The 27873-nt window shown below is 38.9% G+C and overlaps 1 protein-coding gene across 1 annotated transcript in view; it reads right to left on the bottom strand.

Moving 5' to 3' along the window:
* The window catches only part of PPP1R42 (protein phosphatase 1 regulatory subunit 42), a 45747-nt gene continuing 18350 nt past the window's right edge, over positions 477-27873 (bottom strand). The window contains exons 6-8 of the mRNA XM_005689037.3: positions 22932-23049; positions 20317-20448; positions 477-792 (exon numbers count right to left, since the gene is read on the bottom strand). Of these exons, the coding sequence (XP_005689094.1) occupies positions 779-792; positions 20317-20448; positions 22932-23049 (264 nt within the window). The 3' untranslated portion in view covers positions 477-778. The remainder of the gene's footprint in view (positions 793-20316; positions 20449-22931; positions 23050-27873) is intronic.

Below are 27873 nucleotides of genomic sequence, written 5' to 3'. Positions count from 1 at the left end.
AATCCCACCAGTTTGATCCTTGGGTCAGGAAGATACCTTGGAAGAAATGGCAACCCACTCTAGTATATTTGCCTGGAGAATCCCCTTGGCCAGAAGAGCCTGGCAGGCTATAGTCCTTGGGGTCGCAAAAGAGTCAAACACGACTTAGCGACTAAACAACAAACCTAGTACATAGTAATGGTGGCACTTACGGACTCGATGGACGTGAGTCTGAGTGAACTCTGGGAGATGGTGATGGACAGGGAGGCCTGGCATGCTGCGATTCATGGGGTCGCAAAGAGTCGGACACGACTGAGCGACTGAACTGAACTGAACTGAACTTCATTTGAGTATAAAGTTCCACACACTTTATTAGTAACTCAGAGTAATCCTCAGGTTTTCATCTCAATTCCCGTTCGATAAATATAGTCAGATTTACACTTTAAGATAAAGAAGCACACCAAAATACCGTGAGTTCAGAAAACGATTACTGTTGATGAATGAGAAAGCACATCTTTATTTTCCCAGAAAATTGTATGTAATGAGGAATAAAGCAATTGTAAAGGACTGTTTCAGGTTTTATAAAGAAGCAAATCAAACAGGAATTGCAAAGGTTTTCTTATATAATGAGAGACTGTAAAGCCACAAACCACAAAAGATGATGTTGCCTAGTGCTATAAAAGAATGAAACGTTTCAGATCACTGAGGTTGACTTTACTGTTTTACAAATTTACTTTCAAATTATGAAGAAGGTGAGGATCACGTGCATCATTTTTTGTCAGCAAGCTTTCAGATGCCTTCAAAGAAAGAGTTCTGTATTGACAGAAAAAAAAAAAAACAGCATTTAAATTATTTCAAAACTGAAAGTTATCCAAAACAGGTAGGAAACGTATATAATCTGGGACACATTAACAACAGTGAAGGCTAATGATTAGATACTAAACTGTGAATCTTCTCAGGCTTTAAAGAAAGCAGAAACAAAGATTGTGCCTCTGAGGCAGGGAATATTATGGAAAATTTGTGAGTTGGGAGAGGTGTGGAAATAACAATATTGGAGTGAAGGTAGGGGCCAGGACTAGGGTAGGCAAATTAGGTGCTCAGGGCTCCTTATATTTTGCACCCTGGCATCTCATAAGCCTCCTCTTAGCCTAGACTGCTAGAGTCTTCTGGTCCTCTAGGAGTTGGGGCGAATGTGCATGTGCGGCACAGGGCAGGCACTTAACTGCTAATAATGACTGGCCAGTTGCCCGCTGAGTTGCCCAACAGGTTCGAAAGGACTGATGTAACAAGACCCACCACCTCAGGCCACCCCCTTGTCTTGTCTGCTGCCACTCTAAGCAGCCTCTGAATCCTCTGATGACTCTAGTCCTAATTCCTACGAGACTCTAATATTTGCAATTAAAGTTAAAATGGAGAATAAACATCTTCAAATTTTCAACATTATATAAATTAGTAACAGGTATCTTTTTAAGTGGTAAGTGTTTTACAGAAAGCACTTTTATTTTCTCATTTAATGTTTACAAAAACCCTTCGAGGACCTTATAGTTGAGAAAATAAAGCTAAGACAGTTGAAATAAGTTGTCCAAGGTCACACAGTTACTAAGTGGCAGAGACAGAATTCAGGCCAGGCAGACTAACCTTAACGCTTGTGCTTTTTACCATACTATTTTATTTACTATTTGTAGGGATTTTCATTATTTGCAAAACATTTTTTTTTGGTATCTCTTATCTCAGTAAAGAGCATTAACTTGAATCCCTATTAACAATCCAAATACTATTTTCATTATACATCTTTCTTTGAAGTTCTTGCCTAATCTGGTTATAGAGTGCTATAGATTTTATTTCACTGAATGTGATTAGGCCTTTTAAAAAGATATTTATTTATTTGGCTGCATCAGGTCTTAGATGTGGCCTGCAGAATACTTATTTGCAGCATGTGGACTCTTTAAGTTGCAGTGTGTGAGATCTAGTTTCTTGCCAGGGATCAAAGACTGCATTGGGAGTTTGGAGTCTTAGCCACTGGACCATCAGGGAAGTCCCAGTGTGATGTAGGTCTCAAAATCATACTTATCTTTTTAAAAAATATGTCACAGAGTTTGTTATCTTTATAATGTAAAATGATCACATATACCAGTGAAGAAAATATATTGTTTTGTTATCTGTATACAGTTGGTGCTTTTTTCACCTTTCAGCTATTTCCTTCATTGTAAATTAAGGTATAATTTACAGACTTAAACAGTCCTTTGAGTATATAGTTCAGCAGTTTTGATAAAACATTTACAGTCATGTAACTACTACCACAATAAAGATATGCAACATTTCATCACCACCTCAAAATTCCCTTGTATTGACCCTTTGTAGTCAACCCCAGGTCCTCAGCACCTACTCATGTTTTCTGTCTCTGCAGTTTTGCCTTTGCCAGTAGGTCATGGAATCATACATTGTGTAGCCTTTTAAGTCTGGTGTCTTTCTGAGGTCTGTGTCATTTCATATATTGCTAGCTCATTTCTTTTTAATGCCGAGTAGTATTCCATTGTATGGATGTACCACAGTTTGTTTATCCATTCCCTGCTGAGGGGCTTTTGGGTTGTTCCCAATTTTTGGTGATTCTTCGTAAGCCACTAAAAACATTAGGGTTCAGATTTTTGTGTGAGTATATGTTTTCATTTCACCTGGGGGAATACTTAGGAGTGGGACTGCTGAGTGTGTTGAGTGTGTGTTTAACTTTGTAAGAATATGTCAAACTTTTTTCTAAATTGGCTGAACTATTCTTTTTGCATCGCCACCAGTAGTGCATGACGGTTCTGGTGGCTCCATATCCTCGTTAGCATTACTTGATTTATTTTTGCTTTTTACCCACTGTAATGGACATTTTTAAAGAAAAGATATTGATCCAATATTTACAGCATTTTAAAAATCAGATGATTCCACAATCTAGATATCTTGCTTGCCAGATAATCTGATTTCCCAAGATCAACTTGCCTGTCTGGCTGTAGGGTTTTGGAGCCAACTACAGTTGCCTTTAGTTGGACAGCATGCTCTCCAGTTTACCTCAGTCACATTCTCACCTGCTTCCCTTACTTATTATATCTGCCTTTACTTTAGGGTGTTTTTGAGACCCCCCTGGCAGTGTAATGTTTTTGAGACCCCCCCTGGCAGTGTAATTAAGAACTTGACTTTTGGAGTCAATGACCTGGATTCATGTCCCAGTTCTGCCTCCTGGCAATCCTGTGACGTTGGGCTCCTCTGACTGGCTTTCTCCAACACTCATTTTCCCTATATATAAGTTGGGGCTGATAGTACTCTTATGTCAAAGGGTCCTACTGTGTTTTATAATTTGTTTGGGTAATGAAGACTAAGCTTTCAGAATAGACATTTTAAAATGGAAAATAACTAGAACAGTTCTTATAACTTACATAATTCTTGTTCATAGAGTAAGCCATTGACAGAGTTGAGACTAGACATCACAAAAGCTAGCTTAGACTATTTTAAAAACAGTTTTGTTGCTCATTACTATTACTTTCTTTTTCCTTTTTTTTTTAGGGAGGTGGGAGTTCTCCTAATTTCAAAAGAGTTCTTTGAGAACTGCAAACCAAAATCTTAGCATTATACCTGTTTTACTGATGCATACAGTTATTTTGCATATAAAAGTTACTTAGGCTGAGGTTGGATTTAACATGGCAAAATTAAAAGTAGTTAGAGTTTTACAAATGAGTTTATATAATATCATCCCAGAGTTTCATGACTAAAAGTATTATCTAAGTTTTAAAAAATTCTTGAAGCACATAGGAGATCTGTTGTTACAACTGTTCAAACATAGCATAGCCTTAACAGTGGTAAAAGCAAATTATTTTGTACTGTTTTTAAAGCTCACTTTTTAACTCAAAGAAACCCAATGCTTTAATTTCTAACTAAAGTTAGTAGGTATTTTATAAATAGTTAAATAACACACAGTGAACATTTCCTATGAATTATAGGTCCCAGGGATTCACATTCCTTAAAGGTGTCTGAACCTAAGGGCATTCTAACTCAGCTAGGAAGTTATTATTTTTACATTAACAGAAGGGATGGATTGACTCTATTGACATTGCTTGGGCTTGAAAGATAGTTAATCAAATAACAGTTTGCTCTTTTCATTGTACCGTGCTGTGGGTACTGTATTCTCAGTGGATCTTATTTACAATGTACAAATGTATTTAATGCCTATTTTTAAATTACTAAGGCTCAAATACCTCCTAGCCAGCTTGAAAAGAGAGGAAACATCTGTCAGAAAGTATTTACTGTGACAAACAGAGAAAGAGGCAATAATTTGCACATTTTTTGTTCCATAGCACATACTATTTTTAATTGAACAGTGAAGGCATTTGTTCAGAATCGGCCTTTAAATAAAAAAATAGTGTTGAACTAATCTTTAATTAAAGTGTACATTGATAGTATCAAGTTCAGTTTGGGGGTCAACAGCAACGTCAATGAGTCTGACTTTTTCCTCCCTGTAGGGAAGGCAGGCTTATGTAAATATACATGAGCACAGACGGCATGCATTTATAAAGGAGGTGGAAAACATTCCCCTGTCATTGGACAGATGTTGCTTCACTGTGTTCTACACAGGACACAGGCACAGCTCTCAGTGTGTAAACCTTAAAGGAGTGTGGGGCTTATACTTCTAGAGTTTTGGAAGAAACCTCTAAAGCTCCTTTCCACCTCTGATCAGGCTCCCCACCTTGAATCTTAAATGTAGACTGTAGGGGACTTTCCTGCTGATACCAGCTCATTAACCCTCCTTCAAGTAATTAAGGGAGGGAGTTGGTTTAATCAACTTTTTGGAAACTAAAAATCTGTTCTTAAGAGCTGTGTATTTTAATACTTTACTAACCTTCTAACTTTATTCTCATTGTCTCATGGTGGTGGTGGTGGTGTAATTGCTAAATTGTATCCTACTCTTGGGACTCCATGGACTGTCTCCTAGCCTTACACTAAATTAGTAAAATGTTAGCAAGAGGCACACCCTAATAGTCTATTATCAAGAGCTTAATGAAATTCCATAATAGGTTTGGTCACCTTTGATTGAAGGTGATAGTAACATTTAATAAGACTTAAATTATTTGTGATAACCAAATCAATGTTTTGGCATGCCCTCAGTGAAAATGTGCCCTGAGGAGATAAAAAAAAATTTAAAAGAAAATGCTGGGGCTTCCCTGGTGGCTCAGGGGTAAAGAATCCACCTGCCAGTGCAGGAGACATGGCTTTGATCCCTGATCCTGGAGGATCCCACCTGCCATGGAGCAACTAAGCCTGTGTGCCACAACTATCGAGCCTGTGCTGGAGAGCCTGGGAGCCATACCTCCTGAAGCTTGTGCACCCTAGAGCCTGTGCTCCACAACAAAGGAAGCCACCACAGTGAGAAGCCCGCACACTGTGACTAGAGAGTAGCCCACATTCTCCTTAACTAGAGAGAAGTCCACACAGTGATGAAGACCCAGCACAGCCAAACATAAATAAATGAAAATTTAAAATGAAAATGTTTATGTAATACTTTTTCACAAAACTTAAGACTCAGGATTGAACATAATCAGTTTCACTGACAGTGGCAAAAGCAGGACAATATATTCTTCTCACAGGAATCCCTCTATGCTGGTGGTTTCTTTAGGGTAGCCTATCTCAACAGTACTTAGTATTGGTAGTTGAAAATGCATTTAGCTTGTGTTTAGCGTTCCTAGTTGTCAGTGCAGTCCTAGTGACCAGAGCTTTGTTTGGGGCGGCAGAATATGTAGTACGTGCCACAGCTCACAACTGATCTGACGGTATGTGTGGCAACGTACAGATTTACCAATATTGTTTTCTGAGGCTGTGTCCGTTTTTATTGTTTTCTTTTCCACCTTGATGATACAGTAGGAAGACCTTTCAAAATGCTTGGCAAAGAAACAAAATGCAAAGAACACTGTTGTGGAATTGACAATGAGTTATGTGAATCTTTAAGAAACTTTTGGGGTGCTATGAACAAACTTGCTACGGTTTTGATGGCAGTGGACATAGTCAGGTATGGCAAATTCACACACAGCTTCTGTTTTGTGTGTGTGTGAATGGAGAGGAAGCAAGATCCAAACTAGGACTCCTTACTTATCCTATCTCCTCTCCCCAGATAAAGCATTTTCCAGACTTATAGGACTGTCTCCCTCTCAGGCCTCTCTCAACAAGCCTAAGCCACTCTTCAGGGAATGGGGGTAGCAGCACTGTTGTTCATTGGTCTTCTTCAGGTGGGCTCCATTAAGGAATGCTGAGTCACTATCCCTTGATTGGACCCTTCAGAGAGGGTCTCATGACGAACCCATGTGACCCTCATCAAGCAGTTCTGGAAAAAGGAAATCTATTCCAAAGTACATCTACTGGCTCTGATTACTTTCTTAATGAAATTTGCTAATGCCATTTATTATAACTTAAGTGACTACTATGATATGGGGCTTTCCTGGTGGCTTAGTGGTAGAGAATCAGCCTGCCAATACTGGAGACACAGGTTCGATCCTTGGGTTGGGAAGATCCCCTGGAGAAGGAAATGGCAACCCACTCCAGTATTCTTGCCTGGGAAATCCCATAGACAGAGGAGGCTGGCAGACTACAGTCCATAGGGTCCCAAAGAGTGGGATACAACCTAATGACTAAACAACAACAATTATACATTCTATGCACTATAAAAACCTTTCATCAATGGACTAAAAATAAAAAACAAATACAAAGCAAAGCGAGACCTTGCTTCACTCCACTGTTAACATGAGGGCAGACACACTGAAACCGTAATCACAGAAAACTAGTCAGTCTGATCACACGGACCACAGCCTTGTCTAACTCAATGAAACTAAGCCATGCTGTGTGGGGCCACCCAAGACGGGAGGGTCATGGTGGAGAGGTCTGACAGAATGTGGTCCCCTGGAGAAGGGAATGGCAAACCACTTCAGTATTCTTGCCTTGAGAACCCCATGAACAGTATGAAAAGGCAAAATGATAGGATACTGAAAGAGGAGCTCCCCAGGTCGGTAGGTGCGCAATATGCTACTGGAGATCAGTGGAGAAATAACTCCAGAAAGAATGAAGGGATGGAGCTAAAGTAAAAACAATACCCCATTGTGGATGTGACTGGTTAGCAAGGTCCGATGCTGTAAGAGCAATATTGCATAGGAACCTGGAATGTCAGGTCCATGAATCAAGGCAAATTGGAAGTGGTCAAACAGGAGATGGCAAGAGTGAACGTCGACATTCTAGGAATCAGAGAACTAAAATGGACTGGAATGGGTGAATTTAACTCAGATGACCAGTATATCTACTACTGTGGACAGGAATCCCTTAGAAGAAATGGAGTAGCCATCATGGTCAACAAAAGAGTCTGAAATGCAGTACTTGGATGCAATCTCAAAAACAACAGAATGATCTCTATTAGTTTCCAAGGCAAACCATTCAGTATCACAGTGATTCAAACCTGTGTCCCAACCAGTAATGATGAAGAAGCTGAAGTTGAATGGTGCTATGAAGACCCACAAGACCTTTTAGAACTAACACCCAAAAAAGATGTCCTTTTCATTATAGGGGACTGGAATGCAAAAGTAGGAAGTCAAGAAACACCTGGGGTAACAGGCAAATTTGGTCTTGGAATACGGAGTGAAGCAGGGCAAAGGCTAATAGAGTTTTGCCAAGAGAATGTATTGGTCATAGCAAACACTCTCTTCCAACAACACAAGAGAAGACTCTACACGTGGACATCACCAGATGGTTAACATTGAAATCAGACTGATTATATTTTTTGCAGCCAAAGAAGCTCTATACAATCAGCAAAAACAAGACTGGGAGCTGACTGTGGCTCAGATCATGAACTCCTTATTGCCAAATTCAGACTTCAATTGAAGAAAGTAGGGAAAACCACTAGACCATTCAGGTATGACCTAAATCAAATCCCTTATGATTATACAATGGAAGTGAGAAATACATTAAAGGAACTAGATCTGATAGAGTGCCTGATGAACTATGGACGGAGGTTTGTGATATTGTACAGGAGACAGGGATCAAGACCATCCCCATGGAAAAGAAATGAAATAAAGCAAAATGGCTGTCTGGGGAGGCCTTACAAATAGTTGTGAAAAGAAGAGAAGCGAAAAGCAAAGGAGAAAAGGAAAGATACAAGCATCTGAATGCAGAGTTCCAAAGAATAGCAAGGTGAGATAAGAAAGCCTTCCTCAGGGATCAGTGCAAAGAAATAGAGGAAAACAACAGAATGGGAAAGACTAGAGATCACTTCAAGAAAATTAGAGATACCAAGGGAACATTTCATGCAAAAATGGGCACAATAAAGGACAGAAATGGTATGGACCTAACAGAAGCAGAAGATATTAAGAAGAGGTGGCAAGAATACACAAAACTGTACAAAAAAGATCTTCACGACCCAGATAATCACAATGGTGTGATCACTCACCTAGAGCCAGACATCCTGGAATGTGAAGTCAAGTGGGCCTTAGAAAGCATCACTACGAACAAAGCTAGTGGAGGTGATGGAATTCCAGTTGAGCTATTTCAAATCCTGAAAGATGATGCTGTGAAAGTGCTGCACTCAATATGCCAGCAAATTTGGAAAACTCAGCAGTGGCCACAGGACTGGAAAAGGTTGGTTTTCACTCCAGTCCCAAAGAAAGGCAATGGCAAAGAACGCGCAAACTGCTAAAGAATGCACAAAAGCACTCATCCCACATGCTGGTAAAGAAATGCTCAAAATTCTCCAAGCCAGACTTCAACAGTATGTGAACTGTGAACTTCCAGATGTTTAAGCTGGATTTAGAAAAGGCAGAGGAACCAGAGATTAAATTGCCAACATCCGCTGGATCATGGAAAAAGCAAGAGAGTTCCAGAAAAACATCTATTTCTGCTTTATTGACTATGCCAAAGCCTTTGACTGTGTGGATCACAAGAAACTGTGGAAAATTCTGAAAGAGATGGGGATACCAGACCACCTGACCTACCTCTTGAGAAATCTGTATGCAGGTCAGGAAGCAACAATTAGAACTGGATGTGGAACAACCGACTGGTTCCAGGAAAAGGAAAAGTAGTACGCCAAGGCTGTATATTGTCAACTTGCTTATTTAACTTCTATGCAGAGTACATCATGAGAAACGCTGGGCTGGAAGAAGTACAAGCTGGAATCAAGATTGCTGGGAGAAATATCAATAACCTCAGATATGCAGATGACACCACTCTTATGGCAGAAAGTGAAGAGGAACTAAAAGGCCTCTTGATGAAAGTGAAAGAGGAGAGTAAAAAAGTTGGCTTAAAGCTCAACATTCAGAAAACTAAGGTCATGGCATCTAGTCCCATCACTTCATGGCAGATAGATGGACAAACAGTGGAAACAGTGTCAGACTTTATTTTTTTGGGCTCCAAAATCACTGCAGATGGTGATTGCAGCCATGAAATTAAAAGAAGGTTACTCCTTACAAGGAAAGTTATGACCAACCTAGACAGCATATTGAAAAGCAGAGATATTACTTTGCCGACAAAGGTCTGTCTAGTCAAGGCTATGGTTTTTCCAGTGGTCATGTATGGATGTGAGAGTTGGACTGTGAAGAAGGCTGAGTGCCAAAGAATTGATGCTTTTGAACTGTGGTGTTGGAGAAGACTCTTGAGAGTCTTGGACTGCAAGGAGATCCAACCAGTCCATCCTAAAGGAGATCAGTCCTGGGTGTTCTTTGGAAGGACTGATGCTAAAGCTGAAACTCCAATACTTTGGCCACCTCATGTGAAGAGTTGACTCACTGGAAAAGACTCTGATGCTGGGAGGGATTGTGGGCAGGAGGATAAGGGGATGACAGAGGTTGAGATGGCTGGATGGCATCACCGAGTTGATGGACATGAATTTGAACGAACTCTGGGAGTTGGTTATGGACAGGGAGGCCTGGCGTGCTGCGATTCATGGGGTCGCAAAGAGTCGCACACAACTGAGCGACTGAACTGAACTAACTGAACTACTGTGATATGACTGGGAAGATCATAGAGCAATCACTGTATTGATTTAAATGAAAAAAGTTGAATGAATAATTTATAGGATGTATGATGATCTGGTGTATAAAGCCCATAACATTTATCACAATATATAGTTGGTATCACATTTGACTCTCACATTAGCTTGTTGCAAAATCTTTGAGATCAGGAGTATCTCATTTGAGTTTTTATTATACTGAGTACTGTTTTGGCATATAGCAAGTGCCTATCAGTTTTATGATGAAGGAACTTGTTTTCTGGTATGATTTATCTTTACATTAAAGCAATAACATCGTTCATAAAACTGGGGGAAAAAAAAGCAATTTTCTTCTCATCAGGAGACTTAGAGCTGATTCGTAATAAAGTAAGTTACGTATATGCCACCTGGGAAGCCCATGTGTATTTTCAGAGTTTAAAATTAGTGGTAAAAAACCTGCCTGCCAATACAGGAGTGCTTAAGAAATGCGGATTTAATCCCTGGGTCAGGAAGATCCCCTGGAGGGCTTAGCAACACACTCCAGTATTCTTGCCTGGAGAATCTCATGGACAGAGGAGCCTGGAGGGCTGAAGTCCATGTTGTCGAAAAGTGTCAAACATGACTGAAGGGCCTTAGCACGCACGCGAGGTTAGAATAGTGATTCTGAAACTATTTTTTAGATCATATATCTCTTTGAGAATCTAATGAAACTTTTAATGCATCCTTCAGGGACCCCAAATTAAGAACGTTTGGGTTGGAGAAGTGGTGAAACTAGCCTGTCCCTGTCGTGCTATGGCTTCCTCTTCCTTTCCACCACCAGATGCCCTCTACTCACCAATGGGCCATCATTACCGTCTCAGCCTCAGGCTCCTTTGCTGTTATCCCTGCTCATTCAGACATCTTTACCTGCTGCTTTTGGGACTTGCCTGAGTCACATGCCTTATTCCAGTTGGCATATCTTGTCTGTGACTCCCAGCTCTTCCTGAACCACTGCAACTGAATAACTGTTTTGGCAGGTGAACAGTGAACTTTTTTTTTTTTTTTTTTTGATGCTTGGTCAAGAAGAATTGAGAACAGAGAACTAGAAGATGGATGGAGGACCTTTCTTCCTCTGTGTTGTTGACAGTGAGAGTGTCCCATCCTTCCCGCCAAAACATAAATCACGCAGAAGTATTTGAAAGAACCTACCCCATGTCTTCAATAATTTTAGAGTTATCTTCTTGGGAGCTTTCTGGAGATGCATTTCCATTTGCAAGAAATCTCTGTATATCAGAGAAAAAGACTAATTTTGGATTACCCACCTGTGGGTAATAAACGGGAAGTATATGATGCATTGTTTCAAAGTTACCTGTAGCGTACAAAGAATTAAAAGCATTCTGCTTTGAAACTAATAACTAAATTGTAAACATGACATAGAACAGCATTAGACTATCTATATTTTGAGAAATGGAATTAAATATGACTAAATAGTTTCATAGCAAAACCAATAAAAAGTTAATGTCCAGGATAAAAATATGACAGATTTTCATACATGAGAACCCACACAGGAAAGTTCATGGTCAACTCTCATAGACAAAATGGGTACACCAACATTAATTAATATTAACTACCCTTTTGCGTTTTGCTGTTATGTGTTTATTTTTTCAGTGTGTTTAACCTTTAGGGAGTAGATTAGTCAATTACGGTTTTTGTAATCTGTTCATACCTTATTTCCACACTTAACATCATTTCCCTGTTTATAGATCCTCGTCCCTTTCTAGCAATGATTTTTCTTTTAAGTAGAAACTGCCTTAATCAACTCTAATTCTCGGAGCTTAGCATAGTCTTGGGCATATTCACAGTGCTCAACAAGTGTTTATTAAATGAATAAATGAATATTTCCATCAAAACACTACAAAAGTAAATGCTGAAAGTTTTTAAGATATTTTGAACTTCGTTAAAGTGTTTGACTACTTCTGATTTTGAGACTGTATTTAGGACAAGATTTTTTATTGTAAGATCCATGAAGTTTAAAGACATAATCCCTGTACTTTTATTATTATAGAGCTCCAAATTTACAGGGCTACCAAAAATATGTCAAAGGTCAGGAAATTTAAAAATGACCATCTTCCTAAGAATTCCTCTTCACTTACAATGTATTTGGTTGTGCAGAGGTATCTTTAAATGGTTCATATTAACTCTTCTAAAGTCCTGAAGGTATACTGTAGATTTTAAAAAGCACAATATATATTCTAGACTTTAATTCACGCTTTCCATTTCTCCTGAGCAGCAATAACAGAGAGACTTTACATAAAGACCATAGTGCAAGCTATTGGCCAGGTGAATAGTTACTGTGTGTTACATGCATGTGTCTAGGGATGTCACCAGTTGTAAGCCTGGGAGGCTCAGGAACTGTATCATTTGTTTGCAAAGGGTTCTCAGAAGCATGTAGGTGACAAGAAAGAAGGATATCTACAAATGGCCAAGCGAAAATAACTAAGTACTCCTGAGGAAAGGGCTTCGCTGGTGGCTCAGCAGTAAAGAATTCACCTGTACCACAGCAGCCACAAGATGTTCAGTGTATAATCTCTGGGTCAGGAAGATCCCCTGGAGAAGGGCATGGCAACCCACTCTAGTATTCTTGCCTGGAGAAGCCTACGGACTGAGGAACCTGGCAGGCTATAGTCCACGTTCACAAAGAGTCGGACTTAGCACACGCCTGAGGCAAACTCAGATAATTTCTATTGCAGGTCATCAGCTTTCAGTTTGAATTTAATTTAATTGACCTTACAGTCTATTTTTCAATAGAGTAAATAATATAATCTATTTGAATACTCAGAAAATTTCAATGTTCTTTCATAATATAGTCTCATTTTTCTCCCTAATTTCTTTGTATTTGCAAAAATTATATGTTTACGTATCATGTATTTATACATTTGCAGATTTTTCTAAATTCCTGCCAAACCGAAGTGAATTTCTAAGTAGGGCAGACATTATTGTCCTTATGTCCAAGCATGAGTTGTCCACCAGTCATCAATAGAGTAATCACTAGAAACCAAAGCTCTTTGATAAAGTCAGATAACTTTGATTAATTACTGGGCTTCCCTGGTGTCTCAGATGGTAAAGAATCCTCCTGCAATTGGGGAGATCTAGGTTCAGTTTCTGGGTTGGGAAGATTGCCCTGGAGAAGGGCATGGCAACCTACTCCAGTATTCTTGCCTGGAGAGGAGCCTGGCAGGCTACAGTCCATGGGATTGCAAAGAGTTGGACATGACTGACCAACTAACATTTTTACTTTCACTTTCTGCTATCTTTGTGACCTTAGACAAGTTATCTCATCCTTCTAAAACTCAGCTTTCTCAGCTGCAAAATGGATATAATTTTTCCCACAAGGTAAAATGATTAAAGCAGTAATGCATATAAATATCTGAAATGATTGGCACGATAAATATTGGTTCTCTTTTCTTCCCTTGCCCCTCTTTTTGGCTTCCTAGACTGGAGTGCTTTCCATTTTAAATTATTAATGGTTATCATGATAGCAACTACAATAAGGTATGAAATGACGCTTCTGTACTTTGTAGCATTCCATATGGCTTTTCAAAAAAAAATTGTGGTAAGAACACTTAACATGGAATCTACCCTGTTACTGTTTTAAATGTACATTATTGTTGACTCTAGGTACACCTTTGTGGCCTTCCCAGGTGGTGCTAGTGGTAAAGAACTGCTTGCCAGTACAGTATACATAAGAGACATGGGTTTGATCTCTGGGTCGGGAAGATCCCCTGGAGAAGGGGATGGCAACCCACTCCACTATTTTTGCCTGGAGAATCCCTTGGACAGAGGAGCCTGGTGGGCTATGGTCCATAGGGTTGCAAAGAGTCAGACATGACTGAAGCGACTTAGCATGCATGCATAACTTTGCACAGCGTATCTCTAGAGCTTATTCATTTTGCTTGACTGAAACTTTATTTCCATTGATTAGTAACTCCCCATTACCCTCCCACCCACAGCCCTGGGAAGCCCCCATTCTACTCTTTGATTTTATGAAATAGACTATTTTGGATACCTCATATACATGGAATTATGGAGTATTTGTCTTTCTGGAACTGGCTTAATTCATTTAGCATAATACCCTCAAGGTTCATCCACATTGTTTCATATTACAGAATTTCTTTTTTTTTTAAGGCTGAATAGTATTCAATTGTTTGTATATACCTTATTTTCTTCATCCATTCATTTGTTAGTGGACATTTAGGTCTCTACATCTTGGCTATTATGAATAGTACTGCAATGAACATAGGAGTGTTAACATCTCTTCAAGATCCTGATTTCAGTTCTTTTGGATAAATACTCAGAAGTGGGGTTGCTGGATCATATGGTCATTCTATTTCTAAATCTTGAGGCACTGCCATACTTTTTTTCATGTTGGTTGCACCATTTTGCATTCCCACTGACAGCATGCAAGGGTTCCACTTTTATCCACATCCTCACCTACATTTGTTGTTGTTTTGTCATATGATAATAGTTTTTCTGACAGGTATGAGGAAATATCTCATTGTGGTTTTGATTTGCCTTTCCTGGTTAATTAGTGACATTGAACATTTAAAAAATATACCCATTGGCCATTTGTAGGTTTTCTTTGGAAATATGTCTGTTGGAAATGCTGTTGGGAAAATGGAATCAATTAACTTGCTCAACAAAGGGTTGCCACAAACCTTCTATTTGTGTAAAATGTAGTATCAGGGAAGTGCAGTAAACTGCAATAAAAAAATGTGTGCCTGAAATTGTTTATTTATTTATTGAAATGTAGTTGATGCATAATATCTTGTTAGCTTCAGGAGTGTTGCATAGTTATTTGACATTTGTATCATTGTAAAATGATGACCACCATATACCTAGAAGCTCCAGTACTCTGGCTGCCTGATGGGAAGAGCTGACTCATTGGGAAAGACCTTGTTGCTGAGGAATAGAGGGCAGGAGGAGCAGGGGGCAACAGAGGATGAGATGGTTGGATGGCATCACCGACTCAACGGATATGAGTTTGAGCAAACTCTGGGAGATAGTGAAGGGCAGGGAAGCCTGGTGTGCTGCAGTTCATGGGGTCACAAAGAGTTGGATACAACTTAGTGACTGAACAACAACAACAAATAAGCCTAGCAACCATATGTCCTCATCCAAAGTTATTGTAATATTGTTGAGCATATTCTTTGCGCTGTGTGTTCTGTCCCTGTGGCTTATTCATTTTATAACTGGAGGTTTACCTTTTAATCCCCTTCACCTGTTCATCGCACTCCTCCTGGCAACCACTCTTCTGTTTGAGTCTGTTTTCATTGCCTTGTTTTTTAGATTCCACATATGAGATAATTCAGTGTTGGCCTTTCTCTTTTTGACTTATTTTACTTGGCATAATACCCTCTATATCCACCTATGTTGTCACAAGTGGTAAGATACTTTTCATATTGTTAATGGGAGTAATAGTCCATTGTATATATCGCATCTTCTTCATCCATTCTTCCATACCCAGTAGTGAAGTTACTGGATCACATGATCACATGATCCATTCTATTTTTAATTTTTTGAGGCACCTCCATACTGTTTACCATGGTGGTTGCACCAATTTACAGTCCTACCAACAGTGCACCAGGGTTCCCTTTTAACACTTGTAATTTGCCTTTTTGATAACTGCAATTCTGACAGGTGTAAGGTGATATCTCATTATGGTTTTGATTTGCATTTCTCTGATAATTAGTGACACTGAGTCTTTTTATTTGTCTGTTGACTGTCTGTATGTCTTTGGGAAAAATGTCTGTTTAGGTCCTCTGCTCATTGTTTCATTGGGTTATTTGTTTTTCTGATACTAAGTTGTGTGAGTTCTTTATGTATTTTGGATATTAACCCCTTATACATCCTGTCGTTTGTAAATTTCTTCTCTCATTCACTAGGCTGTCTTTTCACCAGGTTGGTAAGTCTCCTTCACTTTGTAAAATCATTGGTCTGTCTTCTCACTAGATTGGTAGTCTCCTTCACTTTGTAAAATCACTGGACTGTCTTTTCACCAGGTTGGTAGTCTCCTTCACTTTGTAAAAGCTTTTGAGTTTGGAGTAATCCCAGTTGTTTGTTTCTGTTTCCCTTAACTGAGGAGACAGATTCAAAAAAATATTCATTGCCTATATTTTCTTCTAGGAGTTTTGTGGTGTCAGCTCTTACATGGAGTAAACCTTAATCCATTTGGAGTGTATTTTTTGTGCATGGTATGAGAAACTGGTCCAGTTTGATTCTTTCGCATGTATCTGTCTAGTTTTCCTCACACCATTTAATGAAAAGGCTGTCTTTTCCCCACTGCATATTCTTGCCTTCTTTGTTGTAAATTAATTGGCTGTATGCTGCTGCTGCTAAGTTGCTTCAGTTGTGTCCGACTCTGTGCGACCCCATAGACGGCAGCCCACCAGGCTCCCACCATCCCTGGGATTCTCCAGGCAAGAACACTGGAATGGGTTGCCATTTCCTTCTCCAGTGTATGAAAATGAAAAGTGAAAGTGAAGTTGCTCAGTCGTGTCCGACTCTTAGCGACCCTCTGGACTGCAGCCCACCAGGCTCCTCTGTCCATGGGATTTTCCAGGCAAGAGTATTGGAGTGGGGTGCCACTGCCTTCTCCAAATTGGCTGTATAGTCATGAGTATTTCTGGTCTCTCTATTCTGTTCTGTTGATCTATGTGTCTTATTTTTGTGCCAGTACCATACTGTTTTGATTACTGTTGTTGTTGAGTCACCAAATCATGTTCAACTCTTTGTGACTCCATGGACTGCAGCATACCAGGCTTCCCTGTCCTTCACAATCTCTCAGAGTGTGCTCAAACTCATGTCCACTGAGTCAGTGATGCCATCCAACCATCTTATCCTTTGCTGTCCTCTTCTCCTCTTGCCTTCAATCTTTCCTAGCATCAGGTCTTTCCCAATGAGTCAGTGAATATTCAGGACTGATTTCCTTTAGGATTGACTGGTTTGATCTCCTCGATTACTGTAGCTTTGTAGTATACAGCTGACCCTTGAATGACACAAATGTGAACTCCTTGGGTCCACTTTTACATGAATTTTTTTCTATAGTATATACTACAGTATTACATGATCTGAGATTGGTTGAATCCTCAGATGTGGAACCAAAGATATGGAGGGCTGACTGTAAAATTACATGCAGATCTTCGAGATTGGGAGGGTCAGTGCCCCTAACCTCCTCATTGCTCAGGGTTCAACTGTAGCTTGCAAACAGGGAGCATGATCCCTCCAGTTTTATTGATCTTTCTCAACATTGCTTTGGTTGTACTTTGGCATCTTTGAGGTAATACTGAAAACAGTAAATCCTTACCCTAAGTCTAGTTTTGCCCTTCACAGCCAACCACGTATAAGCAGAGAGGGGGAAATGCCTCTTGTCCATTTTATAAGTTTCAAATCTTGAGAAATTAATATTGCCAATACAGTATCATCATTCATGTGAGATAAAATTAACAGTTCATATTCAGTGGATACAATATGGCAAAATCATCAGAGCTTTCCGCCTCCTTCTCTTCACCTCAACCTCCTTGTCCTAGAGTGATAGAGCTCCTAGGATATGCTGTCTATGCATAAAGCCACACTACACTGTTGTAGTTTCTCTTTCCCTGTTCACCTGGTCTCACTTCTTCCCATGTCTCCATCCCCTGTTAACTGTGGAACTAGAAAACAAACATGGAACAGAAGAAGTGGCTCATTCCAATGTTGTTGACTACAGAATTGGTGAAGAGTGAATTCTAGGATACTCCCCAATATGATAAAGATGATTATTACACATTACACTTAGCTACAGTTAGTTTCATTCAGTTCAGTCGCTCAGTCGTGTGCGACTCTTTGTGACCCCATGAATCCCAGCACGCCAGGCCTCCCTGTCTATCACCAACTCCCAGAGTTCACTCAGACTCATGTCCATCGAGTCAGTGATGCCATCCAGCCATCTCATCCTCTGTCGCCCCCTTCTCCTCCTGCCCCCAATCCCTCCCAGCATCAGAGTCTTTTCCAATGAGTCAACTCTTTGCATGAGGTGGGCAAAGTACTGGAGTTTCAGCTTCAGCATCATTCCTTCCAAAGAAATCCCAGGGTTGATCTCCTTCGGAATGGACTGGTTGGATCTCCTTGCAGTCCAAGGGACTCTCAAGAGTCTTCTCCAACACCACAGTTCAAAAGCATCAATTCTTCAGCGCTCAGCTTTCTTCACAGTCCAACTCTCACATCCATACATGTCTGTTGGAAAAACCATAGCCTTGACTAGATGGACCTTAGTCAGCAAAGTAATGTCTCTGCTTTTGAATATGCTATCTAGGTTTCTCATAACTTTTCTTCCAAGGAGTAAGCATCTTTTAATTTCATGGCTGCAGTCACCATCTGCAGTGATTTTGGAGCCCCCCAAAATAAAGTCTGACGCTGTTTCCACTGTTTCCCCATCTATTTCCCATGAAGTGATGGGACCAGATGCCATGATCTTCATTTTCTGAAGATCTTCATTTTCTTAAGCCAACTTTTTCACTCTCCTCTTTCACTTTCATCAAGAGGCTTTTTAGTTCCTCTTCACTTTCTGCCATAAGGGTGGTGTCATCTGCATATCTGAGGTTATTGATATTTCTCCTGGCAATCTTGATTCCAGCTTGTACTTCTTCCAGCCCAGCGTTTCTCACGATGTACTCTGCATATAAGTTAAATAAGCAGGGTGACAATATACAGCCTTGACGTACTCCTTTTCCTATTTGGAACCAGTCTGTTGTTTCATGTCCAGTTCTAACTGTTGCTTCCTGACCTGGATACAGGTTTCTCAAGAGGCAGGTCAGGTGGTCTGGTATTCCCATCTCTTTTTAGAATTTTCCACAGTTTATTGTGATCCACACAGTCAAAAGCTTTGGCATAGTCAATAAAGCAGAAATAGATGTTTTTCTCGAACTCTCTTGCTTTTTTGATGATCCAGCAGATGTTGGCAATTGGATCTCTGGTTCCTCTGCCTTTCCTAAAACCAGCTTGAACATCTGGAAGTTCATGGTTCATGTATTGCGGAAGCCTGGCTTGGAGAATTTTGAGTATTACTTTACTAGCGTGTGAGATGAGTGCAAATGTGTGGTAGTTTGAGCATTCTTTGACATTGCCTTTCTTTGGGGTTGGAATGAAAACTGACCTTTTCCAGTCCTGTGGCCACCGCTGGGTTTTCCAAATTTGCTGGCATATTGAGTGCAGCACTTTCACAGCATCATCTTTCAGGATTTGAAATAGCTCCTCTGGAATTCCATCACCTCCACTAGCTTTGTTCGTAGTGATGCTTTCTAAGGCCCACTTGACTTCACATTCCAGGATGTCTGGTTCTAGGTGAGTGATCACACCGTCGTGATTATCTGGGTTGTGAAGATCTTTTTTGTACAGTTCTTCTGTGTATTCTTGCCACTTCTTACTACCTTCTGCTTCTGTTAGGTCCATACCATTTCTGTCCTTTATCGAGCCCATCTTTGCACGAAAGGTTCCCTTGGTGTCTCTAATTCTCTTGAAGAGATCTCTAGTCTTTCCCAGTTTCATTAGTTAGGCTATACTCGGAAGGTTGCCATATCCTTGTAACACCACCTTAGGCATATTATAATCAATTATTCAAATGATAGGGTATGTACTTAAAAAAGAGGATGGGCTACCAAGTATAGGCCACATATATGATTGTGATACATCTTTATTTTTTATCCTGATGAAAAATGTGATTTTTGTGCTGTTACTAAATGAATATACCTGTGACTTCAGTTTCACAAGTTATATAGCTGATTGTTATTTCACCATTTAGATAACTAGTATCATGCACTTAAAAATTTGACTGCATGGGGTCTTCATTGCATCAACCATATGGACTGTTCCTTGTGGCATGGGCTCAGTAGTTGTGGCACGCAGGCTTCTCTAGTTGCCATGTGTGGGCTTAGTTGCAGTACATGAGATCTTAGTTCCCTGACCAGGGATGGAATCTGGGCCCCCTGTATTGGCAGCGTGGAGTCTTATGCATTGGACCACCAGGCAAGTCCCCATGCACTTTTGCCAGATAGAAAATTATACATTTTCCCCACCCTCATGGCTCTCTGTTTATATAGCCAACATAATTATAACTCAGTATGAACTAAACATAGCTTTTTTTGGATAGTAGCTACCATTTTCATATATAAATATTTTAGGAAAATTTTTCTAGAAATTGTAATCAAGTTAAGAAAAAAAGCCCATTAAAAAAATTAAACAAACCCTCCTAATTTTTGGCATTTCTTTGTTGTTGTTGAGTATAATATTCCTTTTGCTGGTAGGAGTGACCAACTAATGAATGACAGCCTACTTACTGTTGCATGAGTTATGTGTATCTTCGTTCTTACTGTTCTTTTTCTTGCTGGTTTTCTTGGCATCTTTGGATGCTTTCCAATTCATTAGGAATTGTCTTTCCATGTTTTTAATTTCTTTTCCATCAAGGAATTCTAGAGAAAAACAATACATATGTTTAAAATGTAATATATACATGTTATAAATGCTATCTGTCAGTACAACATAAATATTACTATATAATACATAAATATTATAATACATATACAATATATATACCGCTGGTTTAGGGCACATGAACTTAAGTTACACTCTAGACTGAAATAAATTTATTTTTAAAATACCTTATTTATACAACTTCTTGTATTTGTACAACTTCTGTTGAGCTTTTATTTTTATTTTTTCTGATTTCAAAGAGAATATGTGCTTTTTATAAACAACTGAAATGTGATGGCAAAAACATAAAATGATTCCATAATTACTATCCATATCTCTCCTTTCCATGACTAACAGAGAATCACTATAAACAATTAGCTGTCTGGTTGCCCTTCTTGAAGCATAAGTTACATTGTTATTTTACAAAACAAAAATGTCATACTTAACAAAAATTAAATATTTAATAATTTTACAGTTATTAGAAAAAGAAAAGTATATTTTATGTTAATGTCAATAAGAAGTTTTATATATGTAACATGGTATTTTAAAGTATGTACATTATGATATAGGAAATAATAGGAATAATACACATAGCTGGCTTCTTTATTCTACGAATTGAGATTTCAGCTATTTTAACGTTTTGTTCCTTTTAAAAAGTTTTGAAAATTGAGCATATTCAGTTATACAAATAATTTTTGTATGCTGTATGTATGATATTTGGAAAATTCAAAGAAATGGAAAAAAGCAAAACATTGCCTGTATTTCACAACCAGAGATAATCACTGAAAACCACTGATAATACTTTAGTATATTTCTTAGCATTGGTTTGTTTTCTAGGTATGTACCATGTGTATATGTGTATATTATATAGAAATGGAACTCTCTATATAGTATTAACATCTTACTTTTTAATATTATATTGTGAACATTTTATCATGTCTTTCTTTAAAGAAAATTTTTAATGAATGATAGTATTCTAAATATAAATATACAAGTAATTTACTTTAAAAATATACCTAATATACATGATCGTTCTTTCTGTGTATTCTGTTTCCTACTCTTGGCTGATGGGGTAAAGGGTAGGCAGGATGTGTTTTGAAAAATCGTCTTGGATATTTTTGATACACCTCCTGTCAACCCCTCCTTCCCTCAAGAGAACCACTGTACTAGCATTGTGATTAATCAAGGTTTACTACAGCCGTGAGCTTTGAAATGGTTTTGCCATATGTTAGTTTTTATGGGGTCACAAAGAGTCGGACACGACTGAGCGACTGAACTGAACTGACTGAACTGATACCCAAGTACAGCATGTCAGGTGGCACTAGTGGTAAAGAAAGTGAAAGTGTAAGTCGCTCAGTCGAGTCCAGTGCAACCCCATGGACTGTGTAGTCCCTGGAATTCTCCAGGCCAGAATATTGGAGTGGGGAGCCTTTCCCTTCTCCAGGGGATCTTCGCAACCCAGGGATCAAACCCAGGTCTCCCGCATTGCAGGTGGATTCTTTACCAGCTGAGCCACAAGGGAATCCTGAGAATACCGTAAAGAATCTGCCTGCAAATACAGGAGATGTAAGAGACATGGGTTTGATCCCTGGGTCAGGAAGATACTCTGGAGAAGGGCGTGGAAACCCCCTCCAGTATTCTTGCCTGGAGAATTCCATGGTCAGAGGAGCCTGGTGGGCTACATTTCATGGGGTTGCAAAGAGTTGGACATGACTGAAGTGACTTAGCATGCATGCATGCATGCACGCACAGCATGTCATAGAAACTCTCCCACAATCTCCTCTGTGAGAGGGTAGTGCTTATCCTTCTGATAGTGTGTAAGCTGGTCCCTATTCAAGAGCACTGGTCCATTTCCCCTTATATAGTGCATATTCAGGAGTGTTATTATTTGTAAGGGTCTCATCCACTCCAGTACTATTGCCTGGAAAATCCCATGGACAGAGGAGCCTGGTAGGCTATAGTCTATGGAGTTGCAAAGAGTCGGACATGACTGAGTGACTTCACTTTCACTTTTCTTTCATAAAGGGACTCCTTATTTTGCTCCCATTTCAAATGAAAGGAACTCCTATATGTTCTTAAGGTGCCATTTGGCAAATGTCAAGCAATGGAAACTTTGATCAGTTTTACCTATAGAACCAAGAGTCTCGTGGGATCTTCAGAGGATTTGTGCCAATGAAAATTTGGCAAAAGGTCAGCAAGTTGTACACATTTATGACTAAATATTTTTTGTTGGTAACAGCCACATTTTCTTTTTTAAAGAAAGTGTTTGATATCTTAATTATTTCTGAACGGAAGATATTTTTCATGTTTTATTCCTCAATTTTAACTTTTGTTCTTATTAAAATATCAAATTTAAAGTTGACCATTTTTGTAGGTCCAGATGTTATATTAATATTTCTGAAGGCTTGCTGATACATTAACTAAAGAGTTAACCAAGTCTCTTTCTCTAGAAAAATTATATTAATATAATAGAAACATGTACCCAGTGATTTGGACACCAGTATCAGTCTATCTCTGTATTTTGGTTTGAGACAAACAGGATTTCTATTTAGATCCATTTTCCACAGCTTCATCAACTTGTTCAATAAAAACTCCAAATCCTATAATTAGAGAAGAAAAAAGCAAGACACAGGTATTTCATACTTCTCAATATTGTTTTCATGTCAGTTAACTGTTTTTAAAGGTAATTACTGTTTTCCATGGAGTTCTAGCTCAGTGCCAGGTACTTAGATGATGTACAATACATCTGTTTTTGATGAAAATAGTCTGTAGTAATAATAGAAAGGGCTAAAGATGAGGGAAAAAGTAAGGTCCTGAGTTGGGGACCACAGAATTGTACTCTGTCACACTAGCTTAAATGAACCCAACCTGTATCTCAGAAAACACTTTGCCTTTCTGGCTATCCATGCCCAGAAGATGCCTTGTTCTTGGCAGAATTTATGGAAGTTTACAGATTAAGGCCATTATGGAGTGGTAAATAAGCAGTCCCTTGACATTGCAAGCAATATAGTTGCTTTTCCTTTTAAAACCTATAAAAAATGTGTCAAAGGGAGAAAATGGAGAAAAAAATCCCATGTGTGTTTATTACCCAAAGATCACTTAAAAAATATTTGTTTTTGGCTGCACTGGGTCTTTGTTGCTGAGTGCAGACTTTCGCTAGTTGCTGTGAAGAGGGGCTACTCTCCAGTTGCGGTGGCAGGTTTCTCATTGTGGTGGCATCTCTTGTGGAGCACAGGCTCTGGGGCACACAGGCTTCAGTAGTTGTGGCATATGGGCTCAGTAGTTGCGCATCACCAGCTCTAGAGCATATTTCAGTAGTTGTGGTACACTGGCTCAGTTGCCCTGTGGCATTTGGAATCTTCCAAGACCAGAGATCAAACTGGTGTCCCCTGCACTGGCAGGCAGATGCCCAACTGCTGAACCACCAGCGAAGTCCCAAAGATCACTTTGAATGTGTTATGTATCCTTCTAGTCTTCTTTTTTGAGCATAGGGATTTATTTTTTAATTGTCAGTCATACTGTGTGTACAGTTTTGTTTTATGTGCATCATAAACATTTTCATGTTTTAATAGCTTATAAGAAAATCAGCTTATTGATATTTAAAGGGATGATTAAATTGTTCTATGGTTGAAAATCCAAATAAATGTGAGAAAAACAGATTAGTCACCTTTAAGAACAAGCTTTCTGTTTGCCCTCATCACCTCCTCTCTCTCCCTGTTTTTGTCAATCCAGTGTTACTGTCTTTCTCCAATGTCTTATCTTTCTGTCATTCCTTTCCTTGCTTTCTCCCCTCTTTCTACTCTGTAGCCCATGATTGATTTTTAATAATTCAGTGGCCATAGGCAAAAAAAGGGAAAACTTACCTTCAATAGGGCAAAACCATGATTTTAAAGCAAATGTTTTGCTGACAATAATAATAAATACTAATTTATTTATTATTATAACTAATATTAATTATTATTAAATATTATAATTATTATAACTAATTCTGCAGAGAGCTTTTGGTTTTCTGAGCACTGCTGTATACATATGATATTGTGTATATCCAAGAGGATTGCTTTTCATTAGAATATGAGTATGAGAATTACAAAGTTAATAAAAGTTCCAGAGGATAGCAGCAGGCAAACACCTATGATTCTTTTGTTTTCTTCAGGCCAAGACCAAACTTACCATAGGTTATATGAGAAAAATTAGGAAATACAATTTATACATACATATTCTTAATTTCTAAGCTGAAAGTAATTGTTAATGCATTGGCTGGAATTTTTATTCCCCATAGCATTTCCTCACCTTCAAAGCTTGATACTATTTAGCACTGTATATCTATTCTACTATTTGTATTTTCCACCTTATTCTTTGTTTGATCCATGTTTACTGTTGCTTAGATATTTCATTTTTCCATTTTTGGAAAAAATCTCATATAATAAGACTATATTTATTCTTTAGACTTTAGAATATATATTTACCATGAAGCTTTGGTAGCAGGTCCCTTCTACATATTAAATATCCTCCCAAAACTGTAAAAGGAGGTAACAAAAATGGAACATCCAGATAGGTGCCTGTGTCTACATGAAGAAATGCTGTCTTTTGGGGAATAATTAGAAGCACAGCTGGGTTTTCAGAACCCACTGCAGAGCACTTTAATCTTTCAGAGACCAATGTCTTCCCATATAAAGTAGTATTTCTAGTTCTGCTTACTTCATTATTCATCAGGTATGTATTGAGTTATGGGTTAATTTCTGTGCTAGACTCTGATGGATTTAAATAAATAAGTTATGTGAAAAATACAAGGAATTGTATAAGCAGTTGTACAAGCAATCCTAAACTTTCTGACATTGCTTCTTACTATTTGACCTTAGGCAAGTCTGTGACCTCGTTTATAAAGTGAGGGTAATTAGAGGATTAGTTGCTGTGGCATGTAAAGTGCGTGAGGCAGAGCAGATAGGGAATACATGTGTTATTTCTCTGCCTCTTTGTCTGCCCTGGCACCCCTAAGCTAATTCTCTCTTAATTTTGATCAACACAGAGAAAAAGTGACGTTAAGAGAGAGTCAGGTTCTGATCCACTGACAAGTAACTGATGCCTTAAAAGAAAGTTCTTTTCGAAAGTTCTAACTTCATCCTTCAGTCCTGGGTCATGGGTTATGCCCTCTTCCCAGCATTTGTTCCACACCTTTTGATACAGCCATAATTATTTTCTGTGAGAATTTCATTATATTTCTCTTAGTTTAAAAACCTCTGGAAGGATGGAACTATGCATTGCATCTTTGTACTGTGTTGAATATGATGCCCATTATAATAACAATAAGAAAACTTTAAAATTTATATGGATAAAGAGTCCTGTATGTTTTTGTTAATTGTTCATCACTTGATAAATGACTCTCAGCATACTCCTCCTCCCAGTGTATGTTTATTTAAGACTAAACTAATCCTGTGTTGAAATATGATTACCCTTTGGATACACTCCGGTTATGCATTGCCTTCCTGTCTTTCATAAAATGCTTTCACTTTTGTGCCCTTCAGTAAGTTGCTAAAGGGAGCAGGCACTTCTCTGGACAGTCTCTGTATGATAAATGATCATGTCATGCTATCACTTAGAAGAGTGCTGCAAAATACTAAGGAGCTGACTTTATTTCCCATGCAGGGTTGGTGTCTAAGCTCTAGGATAGGAGCCTGCTGCACTGGCAGTGCTCTTGCTGCAATTAATGATGGCCACTGATGAACCTGTATTTGACCAGCATGCGCCAATCTTTATTGGAAACGTCTAGCCCAGCTGTCCTAACTAAATCTAAAGACAGCCATTTGTCATCCCCGTGACTGCCTGTCATCATCTGCCTGGGAAAATCTATAATTTTGGGCTTGTTCCTGACTAAACTGTGGAGTGAATAAATTTATCTTTTCAGTTACTTTGCTTGTCAGGATCAATATTGAGCAGAGGTTGAATAAATTAGAAACTGGAAATACATGACAGGCCATAGTGGCTTATTTGTTTGTATCTTGTAAGTCAAATATTTAGTTTTTATAAAAGGCAAGCACGTCAAATTTTTGATTTCCACTGTTCATTCTAAGATGCTTTAACCTCATGATAAATGGGCATCAGAAAACCAATGAAGTAAATCACTGACTGATATATCTGACTGTGAGATGAACTTTTCAGATCATTTTATTGATTTAGCAAACTTTGCAGACATAAAAACTGAAGGTAAAGATTACACTTTTTTTCAAGTTGTTATACATTTTTGCAGCCATGATATTTGATTTAATAGTATCAGCAAGATATATAATGTTGGCCTTTTACTAGTTCATGGCTCATCAAGTTACTTGCAGAAATCCAGGTTTTATTATAAATGGTTATTCAGTAATTTAATATTTTTAATACATTGTTGCATTCTTTTAAAAATATTTATTTAGTTGGGTGTGCTAGGTCTTGGTTGAGTCATGTGGGATCTTTAGTTGTGGCATGCAGACTCTTAGTTGCACTATATGTGGCATCTATTTCCCTGATCAGGGATCGAACCCAGACCCCCTGCATCTGGAGCATGGAGTCCTAGCCACTAGACCGCCAGGAAGTCTCCATTGTTGCATTCTTATTTAAAGGAGTTACAGGGAAAAAAATGCAAATAAATATTAGTCAAAAATAAATATTTAAACTAGAGCCCTATGAGTTAAAAAAGGGAGTTTCTGAAGTATGCAGTATTATTTGGCTTAAAATGTTTATTTCTCCTCTTCAGTGATTGATTCTGCCACCATTTTTATTAGAACTGGGTCAGATAGCATAGAGTTTTCTCAGTTGTTTGCCTTTGGTCTCTCACTTCCTCTTCCATTCCGTTTTCCAATTTTTATCAGCAAAGGAAAAGTCCCACCTCTTTTCCCAAATGAATCAGTTCTCTCATCCCTTCCTCTCTCCACAGGCCTCCTACTCTTGGGATCATCCTTCTCTTCGATTTCCAGTCTCTCCACCTTCTCTGGGCTTTATCCTATCTCTTACCCACCATCACTACACTTTCTTAAATAGTAGTCCAGACCAATTCTTTTCAAACTTTTATGTCCTTATGAATCATGTAGGGATCTTGTTTAAATGCAGGTCCTGGTTTAGTAGGTCTGGGGGCAGAAGTTGAGATTCTGCATTTCTGATGCTGCTGGTTCCAGGACCACACTTGGAATTATAAGGGTCTTGGTCACTGCCTCTGTTTCCTCAACCACTGGGCACTCTTGCAACCTGGTGCGTTTGATCAGGCACCACTAACATTACCACTGAGCCATACATTGACAATTTTATACTTTCTTTGCCTCAGTTCTTGGGAGCAACTTACCCTACTTGATCACATCCTTTACGGCTTTTCTTGCAGGCTCCCTGGGTCCTGCTCTTACCTGCCCCAGGGCCTTTGCACATGTTATTCTCTTTACTTGGTAAGCCATTCTATT

This window comes from Capra hircus, chromosome 14 (genome assembly GCF_001704415.2).
Source record: "Capra hircus breed San Clemente chromosome 14, ASM170441v1, whole genome shotgun sequence".
In the NCBI taxonomy this organism is placed as follows: Eukaryota; Metazoa; Chordata; class Mammalia; order Artiodactyla; family Bovidae; genus Capra; species Capra hircus.
The sequence above is the reverse complement of the archived record's forward strand: the minus strand, read 5'-3'. Positions and strand labels throughout refer to the sequence as shown.